This window comes from Coregonus clupeaformis, chromosome 36 (assembly GCF_020615455.1).
Source record: "Coregonus clupeaformis isolate EN_2021a chromosome 36, ASM2061545v1, whole genome shotgun sequence".
NCBI lineage: Eukaryota > Metazoa > Chordata > Actinopteri > Salmoniformes > Salmonidae > Coregonus > Coregonus clupeaformis.
The window spans coordinates 35,114,994-35,138,079 of record NC_059227.1 but is presented as its reverse complement, the minus strand read 5'-3'; the positions used below and the strand labels follow the sequence as shown (position 1 = coordinate 35,138,079).

General features: G+C 43.3%; 1 protein-coding gene across 2 annotated transcripts; it reads right to left on the bottom strand.

Annotated features, from left to right (window-relative positions):
- Positions 1 to 447: 447 nt before the first annotated feature.
- On the bottom strand, positions 448 to 3,434 carry LOC121552415 (forkhead box protein A2-like). 2 transcript variants are annotated; one of them, XM_041865336.2, is made up of 2 exons: positions 2,670 to 3,434; positions 448 to 1,956 (listed from the first exon to the last, which is right to left on the bottom strand). In XM_041865336.2, exons 1-2 carry the CDS (start codon positions 2,736 to 2,738, stop codon positions 799 to 801), a joined length of 1,227 nt encoding a protein of 408 aa, XP_041721270.1. In that variant the 5' UTR covers positions 2,739 to 3,434; the 3' UTR covers positions 448 to 798. The 2 variants fall into 2 exon arrangements, with proteins under 2 accessions (XP_041721270.1, XP_041721271.1); XM_041865337.1 differs by lacking the exon at positions 2,670 to 3,434 and adding an exon at positions 2,454 to 2,663.
- Between the last annotated feature and the right edge of the window lie 19,652 nt (positions 3,435 to 23,086).

The window sequence follows — 23,086 nt, the reverse complement described above, 5'->3', positions numbered from 1 at the left end:
ATTCCAGTCCTCGGGGCCGGAGTGGTGTTACACTTTTGCCCCATCCCTAGCAAACACAGCTGATTAAACTAATTGCATTCTAAACTGAAGATCATGTAGTTGATTATTGGAGTCAGGTGTGTTAGCTGAGGCTGGGTCAAAAGTTTGACACCAATCCGGCCCCCGAGGACTGGAGTTTCCCATCCCTGGTATATATAGGGTTATATGCAGTGTAGTGTAGTGTGTGTGTGTGTGTGTGTGTGTGTGTGTGTGTTATATATATATATATACGTAGGCCTATAAATACAGATACCTTACTTTATTCATTGATGGTGCTTATCTTTCATTGTTTTATATTTGGCTTAATTGCTAGCCTTTCAAAAAATAAAGATGTTTGATGTTTTTGACATTTTGAATCATGCAGTTCTTATGCTGTTTCCATATAATAATGCACACACAAAGGTCATATCAAAAACCATCAAATAATACTTTAATATAGATTTTCGCCAGCTACATGAATACACATCAATAACGTATAAGTTATAAGGGATACACAAACGATATTGGCATAGAGAATGTCTCACAATTTGTAACATCAATTTCGGCTGTGCCTGTGAATCCCACAGTTACGCCTTCAAATTCATGTAAAAATGGCTGTATAAAATAATGTATTCCCATATCAACATAATTTGAACGAATTTGACACTGAGACAGTCCCTTCCACGTCCAATGTCCATGAAATGTGACGCATAAAAACTAAAAACTACCAATTTACAAATGTACAAATTGTAATTGCTAGAAAAAGTTAAATAAAAAAAATCAAGACGAGTTCATGATTGGCCTCGAATACACACCTTGGTAGTAAGAAGTGTCTGTGGGTGTTGACATTGAGCCCATGGACAGTGCCCCTGTCATCGGTGAACTATAGCCGTGATACTGCATCATCTGTTCATACGTTTTTAGGTCCATTTTGTGGTGATGCTGCTGCTGCTCAGATGACATTAGATTGTTGATGGAGAAAGGGTGGTTGAATGAATAGTGGTGCTCGGGTTTCAGGTGCGCTTCGTGCACGAGCACCGAGTGTTGTTGAGACGGGAGATGGTGTGTCTGTGGGACAGGAGTGGGCGCGTGCTCCGCGGGGCTCATTACCTGCTGCCGGGGTTTCGGGTCAGAAACGGGCCGTTTGACGTCTTTAACAGACGGGGTAGGATGGGGTGATTCGTTACTGTTACAGCTCTCTGGGCTGCTGTTAGGGCCGCCCTCGGAAGTTTTCCTCCCGGTTTCCCTGCCGAGGTCTTTCTCGCACCTGAACCGCTTTTGCCTCCTGAGATAGCAGCCGTTCTCAAACATATTCCCTGAGTCCGGGTGAAGAGCCCAGAAAGATCCTTTGCCCGGCTTATCCGGGGACCTGGGCACTTTGAGGAAGCAGTCGTTGAAGGATAGAGAGTGGCGGATAGAGTTCTGCCAGCGCTGCTGGTTCTGTCTGTAGAAGGGGAAGAGGTCCTGGATCCACTGGTATAGCTCATTCAACGTCAGCATCTTTGTGGTAGATTGCTGTAAGGCCATGGTGATGAGAGAAATGTAGGAATATGGGGGCTTGGCGTGCGTATAGCTTCTCCGGTATGTTTTGGGGTCCCTTGACCTTATGTTGGACTGTCCATACATGGGGCTCATAACGCTCATATTACTATAGGAGGTCAGGGCATTCATCGATGGAGACTGGGTGCTTATGGGGCTCATGTTCGGAGTCAGCGCCACGCTCATGCCCGCCATCCCTGCTCCCATACCGTGCATGGCCCCGGAGCCCGGTGACATCCCGGCCATGGAGTGGTTCACACCCGTGTTGACGTATGACATGTTCATAGGACTGCTTGTCATGTTGCTGGTTGAAGTCATTCCAGGAATGCTCATATAGGTGCTCATCGAGTTCATTCCCAGCCCGGTGTGTTGTGTCATGTTTCCAACTGAGGTGTAGCACTGAAAAGAGTGCACAAGGTCAATACTAGCTTTAACAATGTGAAATAAAGACTTCTAGTAAAATGGCAACGAAATAATTAGGCCTACATAAATTCGTTGTCACTTAGATAAAAATGTATTTTTCAGTCGGCTAAATATCAGATTTTAGGCTATAAGATGTAACGTCACAATTACGTTCAAGCAGTGAAGTGCATATACATCCTAAAGAATATTCTAAAGTTATTTATTCCAAGTCTGATTACATGGCAAAACGAAAACTATTGAAAAGGGGAAACAGTGGGTCAGCGAATAACCTAATGAGGCGAACGGATCATTGTGTTCACCGTAATAATTCGATAGTCAAAATGAAAATTAGCTATTACGATTAAATCATTAGAAATACATTTCAGATTCAATTCGATTTTCTAAATATTAAATAGCCTATTCAAGTAATATATTTCGTAAATGTTCTTTCCATCCTCACTAGAAATTGGTCAGGATATCAAAAAAAGACCTACTGGGCACAAAACGTTGTTTCCATATCATTTCAATGAAATTGGGCTACGTTGAGCCAACTTCGAATAGACGTTGAATTGATGTCTGTGCCCAATGGGGGAGAGATCCGGGAGGATTTGTAGGTGCCTCAAGTCAATATTTGATCAGAAAGTTAATATTATCTCAAGGCTAATATTGAGTTGTATAGGCAGCAAAATACATATATAAACTCTACCCACCTCGGGCTCTCCGTAGTAAGCGCTCCAGTCTGAATGCTCGTGTCCTTCCATTTTAACAGCGCTTAGCATTGTGGACCGTCCAAAACAAATGTCCCTCAAAAGCCTCAGTCTCAGCAGAATATGAAGTGAAAAACGGCCCTAAAACCGATTGGGGACCACAGGCAACCCAGGTCGTTGAGTCTGCTTGCTGCCTAGTAACTGGTTCATGGGTATCTTTCTGCCCTGAGTGCCTTCAGACACTGTAAAGCGACTGACGATGACAGGAGTTGTAATGACGTTAGCTCGTCGCCTTGTTGTGGTATAGCAGCACTGCGTTTCGCTGAGCGCTCAACCCTCCAATCCTCACTACTTCAGTGCCCTATTTGAATAATCTGCTCACACCTAGACACGAGACTCCTCCGTTGGCCGTCTATTGTAGCCTACACCTGCGCTGGCTGAAAAGGACAAACCCATTTAAAAGGATCCAATACATCAAATGTGATTGTTTTCCTCCAGAAAAAAAGGACAAGGAATTTTGAATTCTAAGAGGGCTTTTTATTAAGGCTATTCCCTTTCTCTACCTATTGTGTTAACCTTAAGAATGTGATTTGGCATCTTCTGACCAACCGAGTATTATTATTTATCTCAAGGAGTGTGGACCTCACCTCACTTAATTTGTATGCGTTTCACATTTTACAGTTTTAATCAAAAATGTTATCAAAAAATTAGGTCAAAATAAACAAGGCATTTCCTAACCAGTTATTTTCACAAAACCACAATGCTACACCGATATTGATATTGGGACTTTATGGGTATAAAACGCCACTTTAAATACTTATTTAGGCCATAATGATTAACGATTTAGGAATATAACATGGGAATGTTTATATTTGAGCAATAAGTACAGGGGTCCATGCATCGATTAAATTCTGCTGTGAGTGAGCGATAAGGTACACAGTAGTGATGACAGCAAAGTACAAATTCGTAGAACGTTGTGTTCCAGCAATTTGAATTTCGAAACATTGCAAACATTTTTGGGTCAACTCGAGGGACTTCATTACATTTTGGATAGTCATCATGCTGATTATTGTGCATAATTATTGTGCATAATTGACTCTTGAATTATAATTGTTACTGCAACTAATGTAATTGTATTATATTAATTTTATTATACGTCCATTGTGTAATAGAAAATACATCCGTCGGTTACAAATGATTGATCCATCTGTAATGTGAGCTCTAAACTATATTACATTTCAGGCATGTTTTTCCATGAACTAGGCCTATTTAATTTCCCCTGATTTCGTTAGTGGCTGTTTGAAGAATAGAGATTATTCAAACATAGCATAGCACTGTCTATACTCTCTGTCTTTGACCATCATTTTATTGACTTTTGTGAGGGCCTATGTTTGATATGCCGGTTTCAAGAGAAGCAAAGTTTATCTAACGTGTTTGATCACTAGAGACGGAATGGCTTTGCACAGCAATTGCTGATAAAACTAGCTTCGGAAAACAAGGATACTATTGAGGTGATATTAATGGAGCAGTTTAACTGGTAATGTAGTGCACGCGCACAGGCCAGTCTATAGTGCACGTGCACAGTCCAGTCTACATCACGATGGAATCTTTAGATCACCGTGTTTGAAGAATGTTTGATATTTAATTGTGAAAACTTTCCTAATAAACTATTCCTTAGTGAATATGAGAATAATGTAACGAAAACATAAGCATTTACGAAATGCTATGTCAACAAATTATTCATGCTGTTGTAAATATATATAGGTTATGAATATGTTATGAAGTAATTAGGTGCCATTTTATAAAGGTTACTATGTAGACGATAATCAATGGCAACTTGTGATATTGGGTTGGTGCTGCCACATATATAGTTTACAGGTTAACATTCATGTCAGATCACCTTGTGTGGCCTCACATTCTTATGGGTCACTGTTGATAGCTGCACTAATGGGTCAATCAGGGTCTTCTCACAAGCAGTGATATACAGTACTATAGTGGCCTATTGCTCTTGTCAAATGTGCCGAGGATGATCAATCACAAAGGGTGTCAATAAACAAGGCACCACAATGGCCTTAAAATCAAGAATTACATTAGAAGTAGAGTAGAAAATAGCATTACCCTTAGAACAATTTACCTATCATCTATTTGATTCTCTGAAATCTCTTTTATGTGCTTGAAGAGAATGCAATCATTTAGAATAGGGAACAGGCAGGCATGACTGTGGATGTGTGGCATTCTCAAAGACAATGACAGATAGAAGAAGAGAAAATAGCAACACAAAAAGTCTAACATGCCTTTACATATCCTGAGAGTGGGTACAGGAATTTTTATGTTTCTATATGTTTTCCACTGTGGCATGGGAGTTAAAATCCCCTTAATTAGTTGTTCTGCCAGTTACCCTCCCCCCCCCAACAACTTTTCAAGAAATACAAACACAAGAGGTTAAGCTTGTGATTCATCAAAGCAAAATTAATAAAGAGTCTTTTCAGGGTGAGATGAAGCCACAAAATGCTCGCTGCCAATTGCCTATAGTGACAGCAAACATACCAGACTGAGTGAGTCTTGGGTCGGGGCCTTTATCCTGTGCAGCTGTGACAACAGCTGTTGGCTGCAGGTTTGCGGCCTGCCACAGTGTGTTTACCTGGAGATGAATCTGAAAGGCGATGGGACAGGGAGGACACACAACCAAGGTGAAAGGGAACAAGAGACGGCTATTTCAGATCTGAGGAGAGTAGTTTTGCACTAGCTGGCTCGACCATCGTGCTCTCTGCACACACACAGGGCCCGAGACCCGGAAGAGTGCAGGATCTCAAACAATACACTCCTTTTCATATTGAAAGCATATTGTGGGTTGAAATGGAAGACAGTTTAGATTTCACAGGATCCATTGGCATGTAATTCAGCGTTCCAGGTCCTTGTCATGCAAAAAGGCTAGATGCAGAATAAATTATTAGCCTACCGAAAGACAATTCTTTTTTTTCTCTTCTTCTGGTGTGTATGAATCGAATGTAGATGGTTTTATTTCAACAGTTGAGATATGCATGTTTGTGTATTCTACTGTATTCTGTGATAGTAGTTGATAATATTTAATTACAGTTAACCTTTCTTCTGAAACGTATTATAGCTGATGGCTTTGTGCACCTTTTCCCATCAGCCTGATGACTCTTGGCTTGGACATTACATTGATTTGTTTTATCCCTTCATGTGAATAAGGGAAATATAAAACATGACAGCACACAAACACTTCCATCTATCCCAGAGACATCAAGCTACCTCCCATTGTCCTCTGACTTTCATGATGCAATTTGTGGTGTTAACTGAAAAACAGTGTGGGCCTTCGTCAGTAAAACCAGCGAGAGCTTCACTGATGTCATTCTCAGCTCCATGACAAAGCTCCCTGCCGGCAAACAACATAAGTGTCCAATCTGTGTTTGTCAACAAGAGAATGCCCCTTCCAGATCCTAATAAATTGTCTCCTTTACAGGCGCTGACAGCTAACAGGCTAACCACAGTGGAGGCCAATGGCATGGCCACTCCTCAGTCTGCATCCCAAATGGCTCCCTATTCCTTATATAGTCCACTAACTTGGACTAGGGACCATACAATTCTGGTCAAAAGTAGTGCACAATTTAGGGAATAGGGTGCCATTTGGGACGTAGCCTCAGATTACCACCTCATCAGCCTCCTGCAGCTCTGGACAAACATGGCCCTTCTCCACATGAAGCACAATGAGGCAGGGTGAGAAACAGCCGCCCGGCAGGGGAGCCACCACTCCTCCCCAGAACTTCCTGGGCCTTCCCAGCTGACCCGTCTGGGCCTTCCCCTCAGCAGTAGCAGCCAGCTGCCTTCCTGGCTAGGCAGGCCACCCCAACAGCCAGCCAGATGTGTGTATCACAGGTGAGCAAATATTGTCACTTAGTTAAGACTTCTGTGTTCCCCTCCTACAGAGGCTGCTGTGTATTCCATGGGTCTGCAGGAAGTGCAAGTAGCACTGTGAAGTTCCCTGGAATGAGAAGTTAGAAGATGCACAGCGACAGCGGGGGGGTAGCTAATTAAACGGAGGGATGCCAACCTCAATCCTCTATCGTTAACTGGGTACGAAAGTTAATGATAGGGTGTGTCCCAAATGGCACCCTGTTCTCTAAATAGTGTACTAATTTTGACCAGGGCCCATAGGGCTCTAGACAATAGTAGTGGACTAATAGTCCCCTGTAGCTCAGTTGGTAGAGCATGGCGCTTGCAATGCCAGGGTTGTGGGTTCGTTTCCCACGGGGGGCCAGTATGAAAAATGTATGCACTCACTAACTGTAAGTCGCTCTGGATAAGAGCGTCTGCTAAATGACTAAAATGTAAAATGTTTCATTCTTCATCCTCACAATTCCTGATCACCACAGCCAGGATCATTCTAAAATCACATGCTTGGTAAACAACAGGTGCAGACTAACAGTGAGATGCTTACGGGCCCTTCCCAACAATGCAGAGAGAAAAAATTAGAAAAAAATATAAAAATAATAAAGAACAAATCCACAATCAGTAACGATAACTTGGCTATGTACACAGGGTACCGGTACCGAGTCGATATGCAGGGTTACGTGATAATTTAAGTTGATATTTACATACACTACCGGTCAAAAGTTTTAGAACACCTGCTCTTTCAAGGGTTTTTCTTTCTTTTTTTTTTTTACTATTTTCTACATTGTAGAATAATAGTGAAGACATCAAAACTATGAAATAACACATATGGAATCATGTAATAACCAAAAAAGTGTTAAACAAATCAAAATATATTTTATATTTGAGATTCTTCAAATAGCCACCCTTTGCCTTGATGACAGCTTTGCACACTCTTGGCATTCTCTCAACCAGCTTCATGAGGTAGTCACCTGGAATATATTTCAATTAACTGGTGTGGCTTGTTAAATGTTAATTTGTGGAATTTCTTTCCTTCTTAATGCGTTTGAGCCAATCAGTTGTGTTGTGACAAGGTAGGGGGGGTATACAGAAGAAAGCCCTATTTGGTAAAAGACAAAATAAGCAAAGAGAAACGACAGTCCATCATTACTTTAAGACATGAAGGTCAGTCAATACGGAAGATTTCAAGAACTTTGGAAGTTTCTTCAAGTGCAGTCGCAAAAAACGTTAAGCCCTATGATGAAACAGGCTCTCATGAGGAGCGCCACAGGAATGGAAGATCCAGAGTTACCTCTGCTGCAGAGGATACGTTCATTTGTCACACCCTGATCGGTTTCACCTGTCTTTGTGATTGTCTCCACCCCCCTCCAGGTGTCGCCCATCTTCCCCATTATCCCCAGTATATTTATACCTGTGTTCTCTGTTTGTCTGTTGCCAGTTCGTTTTGTTTCGTCAAGCCTTCCTTGCTTCTGTCTTTCTCAAGTTCCTGTTTTCTAGTTTTCCCGGTTTTGACCGTTCTGCCTGCCCTGACCCTGAGCATGCCTGCCGTTCTGTATCTTGTCACACCACCCTGGATTATCGACCTCTGCCTGCCCTGACCCTGACACTGCCTGCTGTTCTGTACCTTTTGGACTCTGATCTGGATTACTGACCTCTGCCTGCCCTTGACCTGTTGTTTGCCTGCCCCCAGTTTTTGTAGTAAACTTTTGTTACTTCAACACTGTCTGCATCTGGGTCTTCTCCTGAAACGTGATATCATTAGAGTTACCAGCCTCAGAAATTGCAGCCCAAATAAATGCTTCACAGAGTTCAAGTAACAGACACATCTCAACATCAACTGTTCAGAGGAGACTGTGTGAATCAGGCCTTCATGGTTGAATTGCTGCAAAGAAACCACTACTAAAGGACACCAATAATAAGAAGACACTTGCTTGGGCCAAGAAACACGACCAATGGACATTAGACCGGTGGAAATGTGTCCTTTGGTCTGGAGTCCAAATTGGAGATTCTGCAACGATACGCCATCCCATCTGGTTTGGGCTTAGTGGGACTATCAACCAAATTGAGATGGTTTGGGATGAGTCAGACCGCAGAGTGAAGGAAAAGCAGCCAACAAGTGCTCAGCATATGTGGGAATTCCTTCAAGACTAATGGAAAAGCATTCCAGGTGACACTGTTTGAGAGAATGCCATGAGTGTGCAAAGCTGTCATCAAGGTAAAGGGTGGCTATTTGAAGAATCTCAAATATAAAATATATTTAGATTTAACACTTTTTTTGGTTACTACATGATTCCATATGTGTTATTTCATAGTTTTGATGTCTTCACTATTATTCTACAATGTAGAAATAGTAAAAATGAATAGGTGTTCTAAAACTTTTGACCGGTAGTGTATATCTAGGGATAAAGTGACTAGGCAATGGGATAGATAATTAACAGTAACAGCAGTGTATGTGATGAGTCAAAAGAGTTAGTGCAAAAAGGGTCATTGCAGATATTCTGGGTAGCTATTGGTTAACTATTTAACTAACTATTTAACAGTCTTATAGCTTGGGGGTAGAAGCTGTTCAGGGTACTCTTGGTTCCAAACTTCATGCATCGGTAACGCTTGCCGTGCGGTAGCAGAGAAAACAGTCTATGATTTGGGTGGCTGGAGTCTTTGACAAATTTTAGGGCCTTCCTCTGACACCGCCTGGTATAGAGGTCCTGGATGGCAGGGAGCTCAGCCCCAGTGATATACTGGGCTGTACGCACTACCCTCTGTAGAGCCTTGTGATTGGATGCCAAGCAGTTGCCATACCAAGCGGTGATGCAGCCAGTCAAGATGTTCTCAATAGTGCAGCTGTATAACTTTTTGAGGATCTGAGGGCCCATGCACAATCTTTTCAGCCTCCTGAGGGGGAAGAGGCATTGTCGTGCCCTCTTCACAACTGTGTTGATGTGTGTGGACCATGATAGTTCATTAGTGATGTGGACACAGAGGAACTTGATGCTCTCAACCTGCTCCACAACAGCCCCGTCGATGTGGATGGGGGTGTGCTTGGCCCTCTGTTTCCTGTAGTCCATGATCAGCTTCGTTGTCTTGCTGATGTTGAGGGAGAGGTTGTTGTCTCTGACCTCCTCCCTGTAGGCTGTCTCATCGTCGTCGGTGATCAGGCCTACTGCTGTTGTGTGTTCTGCAAAGGTAATGATGATGTTGGAGTCGTGTGCGGCCACGCAGTTGTGGGTGAACAGGGAGTACAGGAGGGGACTAAACACGCACCCCTGAGGGGCCCCCTTGTTGAGGGTCAGTGTGGCAGATGGTGGTGATCAGTGTGGCAGATCACCACCTGGGGGTGACCTGTCAGGAAGTCCAGGATCCAATTGCAGAGGGAGGTGTTTAATCTCAGGGTCCTTAGCTTAGTGATGAGCTTGGAGGGCACAATGGTGTTGAATGCTGAGCTGTAGTCAATGAACACCATTCTCATGTAGGTGTTCCTTTTGTCCAGGTGGGAAAGGGCAGTGTGGAGTGCAATAGAGATTACGTGATTTGTGGAGCTGTTGGGGCGTTATGCGAATTGGAGTGGGTCCAGGGTGTCTGGGATGATGGTGTTGATGTAAGCCATGACCAGCCTTTCAAAGCTACAGATGTGAGTGCTACCAGGCGATAGTCATTTAGACAGGTTACGTTGGTGTTCTTGGGCACAGGGACTATGGTGGTCTGCTTGAAACATGTAGGTGTTACAGACTGAGTCAGGGAAAGGTTGAAAATATCAGTGAAGACACTTGCCATCTGGTCAACGCATGCTCTGAGTACGCGTCCTGCTTATCCTTGTGAATGTTAACCTGTTTAAAGGTCTTACTCACATCGGCTACGGAGAGAGTGATCATACAGTCATCCGGAACAGCTGGTACTCTCATGCATAGTTCAGTCTTGCTAGCCTCGAAGCGCGCTTAGAAGGTATTTTGCTCGTCTGGTAGGCTCACGACACTGGACAGCTCACGGCTGGGTTTCCCTTTGTAATCCGTGATAGTTTACAAGCCCTGCTACATCCGACGAGCATCAGAGCCGGTGTAGGAGGATTCAATCTTAGTCCTGTATTGACGCTTTGCCTGTTTGATGGTTCGTCGGAGGGTGTAGTGGGATTTCTTATAAGCGTCCGGATTAGTGTCCCGCTCCTTGAAAGCGGCAGCTCTAGCCTTTAGCTCAGTGCAGTTGTTGCCTGTAATCCATGGCTTCTGGTTGAGATATGTACGTACGTACGTTCACTGTGGAGACGACGTCGTTGATTCACTTAATAATGAAGCCGGTGACTGATGTGGTACTCCTCAATGCCATTCGGATGAGTCCTGCAACATATTCCAGTCTGTGCTAGCAAAACAGTCCTGTAGCTTCTGTATTGATACTTTCTGTTTGAGTTTTTGCTTGTAAGCAGGAATCAGGAGGATATAGATATGGTCAGATTTGACAAATGGAGGGCGAGGGAGAGCCTTGTATGCATCTCTGTGTGGAGTAAGGTGATCTAGAGTTTTTTCGCCTCTAGTTGACATGCTGGTAGAAGTTGGGTAAAACTGATTTCAGTTTTGCTGCATTAATGTCACCGGCCACAAGGAGCGCCGCCTCTGGGTGAGCATTTTCTTGTTTGCTTATTTCCCTATATAGCTCGTTGAGTGTGGTCTTAGTACCAGCATCGATTTGTGGTGGTAAATAGACAGCTACTAAAAATATAGATGAAAATGCTCTTGGTAAATAGTGTGGTCTACAGCTTATCATAAGGTACTGTATTCTAACTCAGGCGAGCAGAACCTTGAGACTTCCTTAATATTAGAGATCACACACCAGTTGTTGTTAACAAAGAGACACCCATCCCCTCCTCTGAGCTTCCCCAACGCAGCCGTTCTGTCATGCCGATGTATAGAAAAACCAGCCAGATTTATATTTACTATGTCGTTGTTCAGCCACGACTCATAGGACATTACAGTTCTTCAGATCACTTTGATAGGATAGTCTCGAACGGAGCTCATCCAGTTTATTCTCCAGTGATTGAACGGAGGTAGAGGTGATTTTATCCACTCCGACGAAGTCTCGTCAGGTATCCCACACGCTGGCCTCTATAGCGCTGTCTCCTCCTTCTTCGAGTGTCGGGCTTTGGGACTGGTCCGCGATAATCAATATGTAGTTTTCCTCTGACTTATTGAAGTATACAGTGAGGGAAAGAAGTATTTGATCCCCTGCTGATTTTGTACGTTTGCCCACTGACAAAGAAATGATCAGTCTATAATTTTAATGGCAGGTTTATTTGAACAGTGAGAGACAGAATAACAACAACAAAAAATCCAGAAAAACGCATGTCAAAAATGTTATAAATTATGTCTTTAAAATGTAAATACAATCAGATCCTCTCGGCTAAAATTGCTAAATCTTTTCTCTATGCCAAATAAAAAATATTTTGAGTTTGGTGACAAACCACACAAATTACTCGCCAGACAACTTCGAAAAAATGTGAGTGACCGAATGATTCACAAAGTTAAATCTGCATCTGGGGAATTACTCTCCTCCCCCAAAGACATCAATGACAGATTCCGTCAGTTTTATGAGACTCTATATACATCTAAAGCGGATCCTATTCCCTTAATTATGCAAAACTTTTTGGAGGACTGTAATCTTCCTGCCCTGAACCAGGAAGACTCTAACTTCCTGAATAAGGAAATATCTCTTGAAGAAATTAGAGAAACAATTAAATCTCTAAAGAGTGGCAAGACCCCGGGCCCAGATGGATACCCTGGTGAATTCTATAAAACATTCAGCAACATGCTCTCTCCCTACCTGCACAAAATGTTGGTTCGGGCCAATGAGGATGGAGCTCTCCCATCTACTTTGGATGAGGCGTTTATTACAGTTATACATAAGAAGGGTAAAGATCCGGAAGAGGTAGGGTCATACAGACCAATATCCCTCCTTAATACAGACCAAAAGATTTTAGCAAAAACTCTGGCTAACAGGGTTAGCACTTTAATTGGCAAATTGGTCCATTCGGACCAGACCGGCTTTATCCCTAACAGAAACTCATTCTTCAATCTCAGGCGCCTCTTCAACATTATGTATTCTCAGAGGTTACCTAACGTGGACCTTGCCATTATATCTCTTGACGCCGAAAAGGCCTTTGACCAAGTTGAGTGGCCCTATCTATTCAAGGTCCTACAGAAATGTAATATTGGAGATGGGTTCATAAATTGGATCCAGCTTTTATATAGGAACCCCTGTGCGAGAATACTCACTAACCAATCACTGTCGCCCCGATTGAACCTTTACAGAGGGACAAGGCAGGGTTGTGCGCTGTCGCCTATGCTCTTCGCCCTAATTATTGAACCTCTCGCTCAAGCGATCAGATCTCATTCAGCAATACACGGCTATAATACTAAAGATACTCTAAATAAGATTTCCCTATACGCAGATGATATTCTCCTCTATGTAACAGAACCCCAAGCTAGTATTCCAGCTATTCTTGAGGTGATTAATTTGTTTGGTACCTTCTCGGGATACAGAATAAATTAGAACAAGAGTGAATTAATGCCCATACGGTTGCAAAACACCTCCTGGCTAGAACATCTTCCAGTTAAGTTATCTTCAGAAAAATGTATCTACCTTGGAATTGTAGTTACCAAACAATACTCCTTACTATTTAAAGAGAATTTCCCCTCTCTGATGCAAAATCTCAAGGCAAACATACAATTTTGGAGAACTCTCCCAATTTCTCTGCTCGGAAGAATTAATGCCATTAAAATGGTCTTCCTCCCACAACTGCTCTACCTATACCAGAACATCCCAGTATTCATACCTAAATCCTTTCATAAACAACTGGACTCTATTATCAATCCTTTCATCTGGGATTATAAAACACACAGGATAGGTAAAAAACACCTATGTAAATCCAAGATGGAAGGAGGATTGTCTCTCCCAAATTTTATATTTTACTATTGGGCCGCTAACCTCCGCGCTGTTACGTTTTTGCTGGATGACGCACCCCTACCATCCAGCTGGCTTAGTATGGAGCGTGAGGAGTGTCACCCCTTCTCTATTGGTGCTGTGATTTTGTCACCTGTCAATCTGGAGATGTCACTTTACCGTAACAATCCTATTATACATAGTACAGTCCGAATCTGGAAGCAAATTAAAGTCCACTTTAAGCTTAGACCAATATCATTCATGCTCCCTGTTGCCAGGAATCCCTCCTTTGCCCCCTCTAACCTTGATAACACCTTTGAGCGATGGGGAGAGTTGGGGATAAGTACCATAGGGGATTTATATATAGGAGGGACCTTTGCTTCCTTTGAATCGCTGAGGGAAACTTATAACCTTCCCAGAAGTAACTTTTTCAGATACCTACAAATTAGAGACTATGTTAGAAAACACCTCCCAACATTTGGGAATGCTAAACCTTCCAAGTTTGATGGATGCATAAAAATATGCCCCACCTCAGACAAACTGATATCTCGTCTATATGACGCTTTTCAATCTGTTAGCGCACCCTCTACTGATGCCATTAAGGCAAAATGGGAGGAAGAACTAGGGACTGACATTTCGGTGGCAGACTGGGAGGATAGCTTGGAGTATATCCACACCTGCTCCATTAACTCCAGACATCGTCTCATACAATTTAAGGTATTACACAGATTACACTATTCCAAAACTAAATTGCATAGGATATTTCCTGATACATCCCCTATGTGTGATAAATGTCAGGCTGAGCAGGGTACACTACTCCACTGCTTTGCCCTATGCTCTAGCCTGTATGGGTATTGGTGTGGAATTTTTGGGGTCCTCTCTGAAGTTCTGGAGACTTCAATAGACCCAGACCCGCTTCTGATAATCCTGGGTGTGTCCGATTCCCTAAACGGATTAACCAACTCCCAAAAACAACTCATCTCTTACAGTCTCATTTCGGCAAAAAAAAAAATCTTGTTGTTTTGGAAAAGGAGGGAAGCACCCTCTACCAAATTATGGCTCAGCGAATTGGCAAACACTGTACACTTAGAAAGAATTAGATATATTCGGAACAATAAATTATCAACATTTGATCAAATCTGGCAGCCTTTCTTCTCTTACTTGGACCAGTCGGCGCTGTGAATTTGTACTTTTTAACGCACTCTCAATTGTCATATTGTAATCTACCTTTGGGCAGCGTGTGCTGGCCCCGCCACCCGAGCAGTCGGGAGGGGAATAGGGTGGAATAAGGGGGGGGGGGATAAAGGGGGGTATAAGTGGGGGGGTTACATCTACCCTTTTTCTTTCTACCTGTCCCTGTTCTGTGTGTCTTGTTTTGTAATATTTGTTTTGTGCCCAGAATTCTGGGTCTTGTTGTTCATGTCTGTTCTCTTATGTTTAGATAAGAACTGTACTCGTGTCTTTCATACCTATACACCATTCTTATGTGTGTTCAAGACAAAATATTTGAACAGAAAAATGTTATAAATTGATTTGCATTTTAATGAGGGAAAAAGGTATTTGACCCCTCTGCAAAACATTACTTAGTACTTGGTGGCAAAACCCTTGTTGGCAATCACAGAGGTCAGACATTTCTTGTAGTTGGCAACCAGGTTTGCACACATCTCAGGAGGGATTTTGTCCCACTCCTCTTTGCAGATCTTCTCCAAGTCATTAAGATTTCGAGGCTGACGTTTGGCAACTCGAACCATCAGCTCCCTCCACAGATTTTCTATGGGATTAAGGTCTGGAGAATGGCTAGGCCACTCCAGGACCTTAATGTGCTTCTTCTTGAGCCACTCCTTTGTTGCCTTGGCCGTGTGTTTTGGGTCATTGTCATGCTGGAATACCCATCCACGACCCATTTTCAATGCCCTGGCTGAGGGAAGGAGGTTCTCACCCAAGATTTGATGGTACATGGCCCTGTCCATCGTCCCTTTGATGCGGTGAAGTTGTCCTGTCCCCTTAGCAGAAAACACCCCCAAAGCATGATGTTTCCACCTCCATGTTTGACAGTGGGGATGGTGTTCTTGGGGTCATAGGCATCATTCCTCCTCCTCCAAACACGGCGAGTTGAGTTGATGCCAAAGAGCTCGATTTTGGTCTCATCTGACCACAACACTTTCACCCAGTTCTCCTCTGAATCATTCAGATGTTCATTGGCAAACTTCAGATGGCCCTGTATATGTGCTTTCTTCAGCAGGGGGACCTTGCGGGCGCTGCAGGATTTCAGTCCTTCAAGGTGTAGTGTGTTACCAATTGTTTTCTTGGTGACTATGGTCCCAGCTGCCTTGAGATCATTGACAAGATCCTCCCGTGTAGTTCTGAGCTGATTCCTCACCGTTCTCATGATCATTGCAACTCCACGAGGTGAGATCTTGCATGGAGCCCCAGGCCGAGGGAGATTGACAGGTCTTTTATGTTTCTTCCATTTGCGAATAATCGCACCAACTGTTGTCACCTTCTCACCAAGCTGCTTGGCGATGGTCTTGTAGCCCATTCCAGCCTTGTGTAGGTCTACAATCTTGTCCCTGACATCCTTGGAGAGCTCTTTGGTCTTGGCCATGGTGGAGAGTTTGGAATCTGATTGATTGATTGCTTCTGTGGACAGGTGTATTTTATACAGGTAACAAACTGAGATTAGGAGCACTCCCTTTAAGAGTGTGCTCCTAATCTCAGCTCGTTACCTGTATAAAAGACACCTGGGAGCCAGAAATCTTTCTGATGGAGAGGGGGTCAAATGCTTATTTCCCTCATTAAAATGCAAATCAATTTATAACATTTTTGACATGCGTTTTTCTGGGTTTTTGTTTTGTTATTCTGTCTCTCACTGTTCAAATAAACCTACCATTAAAATTATAGACGGATCATTTCTTTGTCAGTGGGCAAACATACAATATCAGCAGGGGATCAAATACTTTTTTTCCCTCACTGTAAGTCCTCGTCCAAATGGAGGTTAGTGATAGCTGTTCTGATGTCCAGAAGCTCTTTTAGGAAACGATGGCGGAAACATTATGTACAAAAAAGTTTTAGCTAACTATTTAATCACATTTTGGGTGTATATTGTAAATATAATTCCCATGACCACTGGTCTATAGAACAGGTGAGGAGGAGGATTCACCTTCAGACTATTTCAACTCAAAGATACTTATAACTAACAACTACCCTATTCATCTGTGGTCAACTGGTCTATATGTTGATATTGCCTACATGAGCTAGACCAAAGCATTATTTGACCGTATGATTATAGATCGCCTTCTAAACATTTCGGTCCCACTTTAAACAAAGTACAACTTATAAAGACTTTATATAGCATACATAAAGGCTTCATAAACACGACAGAAATGCTTCACAAATAATCTATAAGCGTATGTCATTGCCAAATGTGACATAATGCACTATTTACATGTAACTGCCAATTTTTTTTTAAATATATATATTTTTATTTCACCTTTATTTAACCAGGTAAACCAGTTGAGAACAAGTTCTCATTTACAACTGAGACCTGGCCAAGATAAAGCAAAGCAGTGCAATAAAAACAACAACAATACAGAGTTACATATGGAATAAACAAAACGCACAGTCAATAACACAATAGAAAATCTATATACAGTGTGTGCAAATGTAGTAAGGTATGGAGGTAAGGCAATAAATAGGCCATAGTGCAAAATAATTACAATTTAGTATTAACACTGGAGTGATAGATGTGCAGAAGATGATGTGCAAATAGAGATACCTGTGTGCAAATGAGCAAAATAAATAACAATGTAAATAACAATATGGGGATGAGGTAGTTGGGTGGGCTAATTTCAGATGGGCTGTGTACAGGTGCAGTGAACGGTAAGGTGCTCTGACAACTGATGCTTAAAGTTAGTGAGGGAGATAAGTGTCTCCAGCTTCAGAGATTTTTGCAGTTCGTTCCAGTCATTTGCAGCAGAGAACTGGAAGGAATGGCAGCCAAAGGAGGTGTTGGCTTTGGGGATGACCAGTGAGATATACCTGCTGGAACGCATACTACGGGTGGGTGTTGCTATGGTGACCAATGAGCTAAGATAAGGCGGGGATTTGCCTAGAAGTGATTTATAGATGACCTGGAGCCAGTGGGTTTGGCGACGAATATGTAGTGAGGGCCAGCCAACGAGAGCGTACAGGTCACAATGGTGGGTAGTATATGGGGCTTTGGTGACAAAACGGATGGCACTGTGATAGACTACATCCAATTTGCTGAGTAGAGTGTTGGAAGCTATATTGTAAATGACATCGTCGAAGTCAAGGATCGGTAGTATAGTCAGTTTTACGAGGGCATGTTTAGCAGAATGAGTGAAGGAGGCTTTGTTGCGAAATAGGAAGCCGATTCTAGATTTAACTTTGGATTGGAGATGCTTAATGTGAGTCTGGAAGGAGAGTTTACGGTCTAACCAGACACCTAGGTATTTGTAGACATATTCTAAGTCAGACCCGCCGAGAGTAGTGATTCTAGTCGAGCGGGCGGGTGCAAGCAGCTTTCGATTGAAGAGCATGCATTTAGTTTTACTAGCATTTAAGAGCAGTTGGAGGCCATGGAAGGAGTGTTGTATGGCATTGAAGCTTGTTTGGAGGTTTGTTAACACAGTGTCCAACGAAGGGCCGGATGTATACAAAATGGTGTCATCTGCGTAGAGGTGGATCTGAGAGTCACCAGCAGCAAGAGTGACATCATTGATATACACAGAGAATAGAGTCGGCCTGAGAATTGAACCCTGTGGCACCCCCATAGAGACTGCCAGAGGTCTAGACAACAGGCCCTCCGATTTGACACATTGAACTCTATCTGAGAAGTAGTTGGTGAACCAGGCGAGGCAGTCATTTGAGAAACCAAGGCTATTTAGTCTGCCAATAAGAATGCGGTGATTGACAGAGTCAAAAGTCTTGGCCAGGTCGATGAAGACGGCTGCACAGTACTGTCTTTTATCGATCGCGGTTATTATATCATTTAGGACCTTGAGCGTGGCTGAGGTGCACCCATGACCAGCTCGGAAACCAGATTGCATAGCAGAGAAGGTACGGTGGGATTCGAAATGGTCGGTGATCTGTTTGTTAACTTTGCTTTCAAATACTTTCGAAAGGCAGGGCAGGATGGATATAGGTCTGTAACAGTTTGGATCTAGAGTGTCACCCCCTTTGAAGAGGGGGATGACCGTGGCAGCTTTCCAATCTCTGGGGATCTCAGACGATACGAAAGAGAGGTTGAACAGGCTAGTAATAGGGGTTGCGACAATTTCGGCGGCTAATTTTAGAAAGAAAGGGTCCAGATTGTCTAGCCCAGCTGATTTGTAGGGGTCCAGATTTTGCAGCTTTTTCAGGATATCAGCTAGGGCAAGTTGCAGCGGAGGGTGCAGAGCTGGTGGCCGGGGTAGGGGTAGCCAGGTGGAAAGCATGGCCAGCCATAGCAAAATGCCTATTGAAATTCTCGATTATCGTAGATTTATCGGTGGTGACAGTGTTTCCTAGCCTCAGTGCAGTGGGTAGCTGGGAGGAGGTGCTCTTATTCTCCATGGACTTTACAGTGTCCCAAAACTTTTTGGAGTTAGTGCTACAGGATGCACATTTCTATTTGAAAAAGCTAGCCTTTACTTTCCTAACTGATTGGGTATATTGGTTCCTGACTCCCCTGAAAAGTTGCATATCGCGGGGGCTGTTCGATGCTAATGCAGTACGCCACAGGATGTTTTTGTGCTGATCAAGGGCAGTTAAGTCTGGGGTGAACCAGGGGCTATATCTGTTCTTAGTTCTGAATTTTTTGAATGGGGCATGCTTATTTAAGATGGAGAGGAAAGTACTTGTGGTCCTCTGTAGCTCAGCTGGTAGAGCACGGCACTTGTAACGCCAAGGTAGTGGGTTCGATCCCCGGGACCACCCATACACAAAAAAATGTATGCACGCATGACTGTAAATCGCTTTGGATAAAAGCGTCTACTAAATGGCATATTATTATTACTTTTGAAGAACATCCAGGCATCCTCTACTGATGGAATGAGGTCAATATCCATCCAGGATACCCGGGCCAGGTCAATTAGAAAGGCCTGCTCGCTGAAGTGTTTTAGGGAGCGTTTGACAGTGATGAGGGGTGGTCGTTTGACCGCGGACCCATTATGGATGCAGGCAATGAGGCAGTGATCGCTGAGATCCTGGTTGAAGAAAGCGGAGGTGTATTTAGAGGATAAATTAGTCAGGATGATATCACATTTACATTTTAGTCATTTAGCAGACGCTCTTATCCAGAGCGACTTACAGTTAGTGAGTGCATACATTTTCATACTGGCCCCCTGTGGGAAACGAACCCACAACCCTGGCGTTGCAAGCGCCATCCTCTACCAACTGAGCTACAGGGGACTATCTATGAGGGTGCCCATGTTTACGGATTTAGGGTTGTACCTGGTAGGTTCCTTGATAATTTGTGTGAGATTGAGGGCATCTAGTTTAGATTGTAGGACGGCTGGGATGTTAAGCATATCCCAGTTTAGGTCACCAAGCAGTACGAACTCTGAGGATAGATGGGGGGCAAGCAATTCACATATGGTGTCCAGGGCACAACTGGGTCATGGGTCTGTAGCAAGCGGCAACAGTGACAGACTTATTTCTGGAAAGGTGGATTTTTAGAAGTAGAAGCTCAAACTGTTTGGGAACAGACCTGGATAGTATGATAGAGCTCTGCAGGCTATCTCTACAGTAGATTGCAACTCCGCCCCCTTTGGCAGTTCTATCTAGACAGAAGATGTTGTAGTTAGGGATGGACATTTCTGAATTTTTGGTGGCCTTCCTAAGCCAGGATTCAGACACTGCTAGAACATCAGGTTTGGCAGAGTGTGCTAATGCAGTGAATAACTCAAACTCTGGGAGGAGGCTTCTGATGTTAACATGCAAGAAACCAAGGCTTTTACAGTTACAGAAGTCAACAAATGATAGCACCTGGGGAGTAGGAGTGATACTGGAGGCTACAGGGCCTGGGTTAACCTCTACATCACCAGAGGAACAGAGGAGGAATAGAATAAGGATACGGCTAAAGGCTTTAAGAACTGGTCTTCTAGTGCATTGGGTACAGAGAATAAAAGGGGCAGATTTCCGGGCGTTGTAGAATAGATTCAGGGCATTATGTACAGACAAGGATATGGAAGGATATGAGTACAGTGGAGGTACACCTAAGCATTGGGTAACAATGAAAGAGATAGCATCACTGGAGGTACCGATTGAGCCGGTCTCCGCGTGTATGGGGGGTGGGACAAAGGAGCTATCTGAGGCAGGTTGAGCGGGACTAGGGGGCTCTACAGTGAAATAGTACAATAAGAACTAACCCAAACAGCAATAGGCTAGGCATATTGACATGGGAGAGAGGCATAACGCAATCACAGTTATTCGAGAGGGCTAAGACAACAACTGGTAATGGCGACGAAAGTTTGGGCTGAGGCTAAACAGATAAACAGGATGGGGTACTGTGTAAAAGAACAGTCCAGCAGGCATCAGCTGTGTAGCTGAGTGATTATAAGGTCCAGTGAACAGCAATAGGTAAGTCCGGGAGCAGTTTGTAGGCTACTACAGCACAGGCGAGCAGGAGGCACGGCTGTTGATTGCGCGTGCTAGCGGGCCGGGGCTAGCAGATGGATCTTCTTGGTTGTCGCAACGGGAAGCCGGTTGAAACCACATCAGACAATTACGTCGGCAGACCAGTCGTGATGGATCGGCGGGGCTCCGTGTCGACACTAGGACGTTCCGTCCGGTTGACAGAGATAGATAGCCGGGAGATGGGCCTGGCTCGAGGCTAGCTCAAGGCTAACTGGTGCGTTGGGACAGTGGTGATTAGCCAACAACAGCCATTCGGTTGCAGCTAGCTAGTTGCGATGATCCCATGTTAAGGTCCAGTGATTCAGTGATTCCGGCAGAAAATCCGATATGCTCTTGGTCAAAATCATGCTGTGCAGACTGGCCGATAATTGTCCAGGCTAGAGCTGGCTGGTAGGTAGTGCAGGCCACGGACAGTGGTGAAGACCGCTAACGGTGGCTAATAGCAAGTAGCTAGTTAGCTGGCTAGCTGGCTAGTTTCAGCTGTAGGTTCTTGATAAAAATAAAGAAATAATAGAATCCGTTCCACATTGGGTGAGGCGGGTTGCAGGAAGGTATATTTAGTTAAAGGATGGAAAGTGAGATAGAGAAATATATACGAAAAAAAGACAGGCTATTTACACGAGGACACAACAGAATACATGACCGCGCTGCTACGCCATCTTGGTTTAAAATAAAGGAAACACCAACATAAATTGTCTTAATAGGGCATTGAGCCACCACGAGCTGCCAGAACAGCTTCAATGCGACTTGGCATAGATTCTACAAGTGTCTGGAACTCTATCGGAGGGATGCGAAACCATTCTTCGATGAGAAATTCTTTAATTTGGTGTTTTGTTGATGGTGGTGGAAAACGCTGTCTCAGGTGCCGCTCCAGAATCTCTCATAAGTGTTCAATTGGGTTGAGATCTGGTGACTGAGACAGACACACACACCCTTTAAATCCCCTATGCTTCTTTGAGACCGCTCTTTCAATAAGTTACTGAGATCTCTTCTTCTAGTCATGCATGGTAGCCAAAAGAATGGGTAACTGTGCATTTTTATACATGACTCTAAGCATGATGGGATATTAACTGCTTAATTAGAAACCACACCTGTGTGGAAGTACCTGATTTCCATACACTTTGTATACCTCATTTACTGAAGTGTTTCCTTTAGTTTGGCAGTCACCTGTACATAGTGCATTACCTCACATTTGGCAATTCACCCTACAGTGGAAATGTAGTGTCACTCTTTATACACCATTTATAGAGTATGACACAAGCTTATAGATGATTTGTGATGCATTTATGTAGTGCTAATGGAGGCTTTATGTATGCTATATAAAGCCTTTCTTTATAAGTTGTACTTTGTTTAAAGTGGGACCAACATTTCACTTAATAGTGCATAATACTAAACAGTCATACAATAAACGCATATATGGCATTCATATTTAGAAGCATATAGATTCATCTATCTGTGAGTGCAGCTGCCTAGGTGGTCTCTCACCTTCCTCGTGAAAGAAGATCCTCTCTCCTCCATAGAAATGTACTTGGAGATGTCTTGTTTCTTCATACTAGGACAGCGCTTCCCAAACTTTTTCACTCATGCCCCTGTTTCACCCCACCATGCCTCCCCAATTGAATGAACTGCTACACAATAAAAAATAAAAAAATAAAAGCCTTTTACTTAATAAGAAACAGTACATACAAATGCCAGTACCTAATTAGGACTGGTCCGACTAGGACATCTTTGCTCTGAGGAGCCAGATGATCCTATGGTGATATGGAAATAGACTGAATAAATTACATCAGTATTTTCTGTGTATATTGAATTTTATCCCCCAATCATTCATGTTAATTTTAAGAACCAAATGAAATAGATGTATTTTCCCTGCCTGTTTTCATCTTGAGTACAGTGAACCCTTGTGGTGAGTTCTCGCAGTAGCAGGGCACAGTGCTAGGATAAAT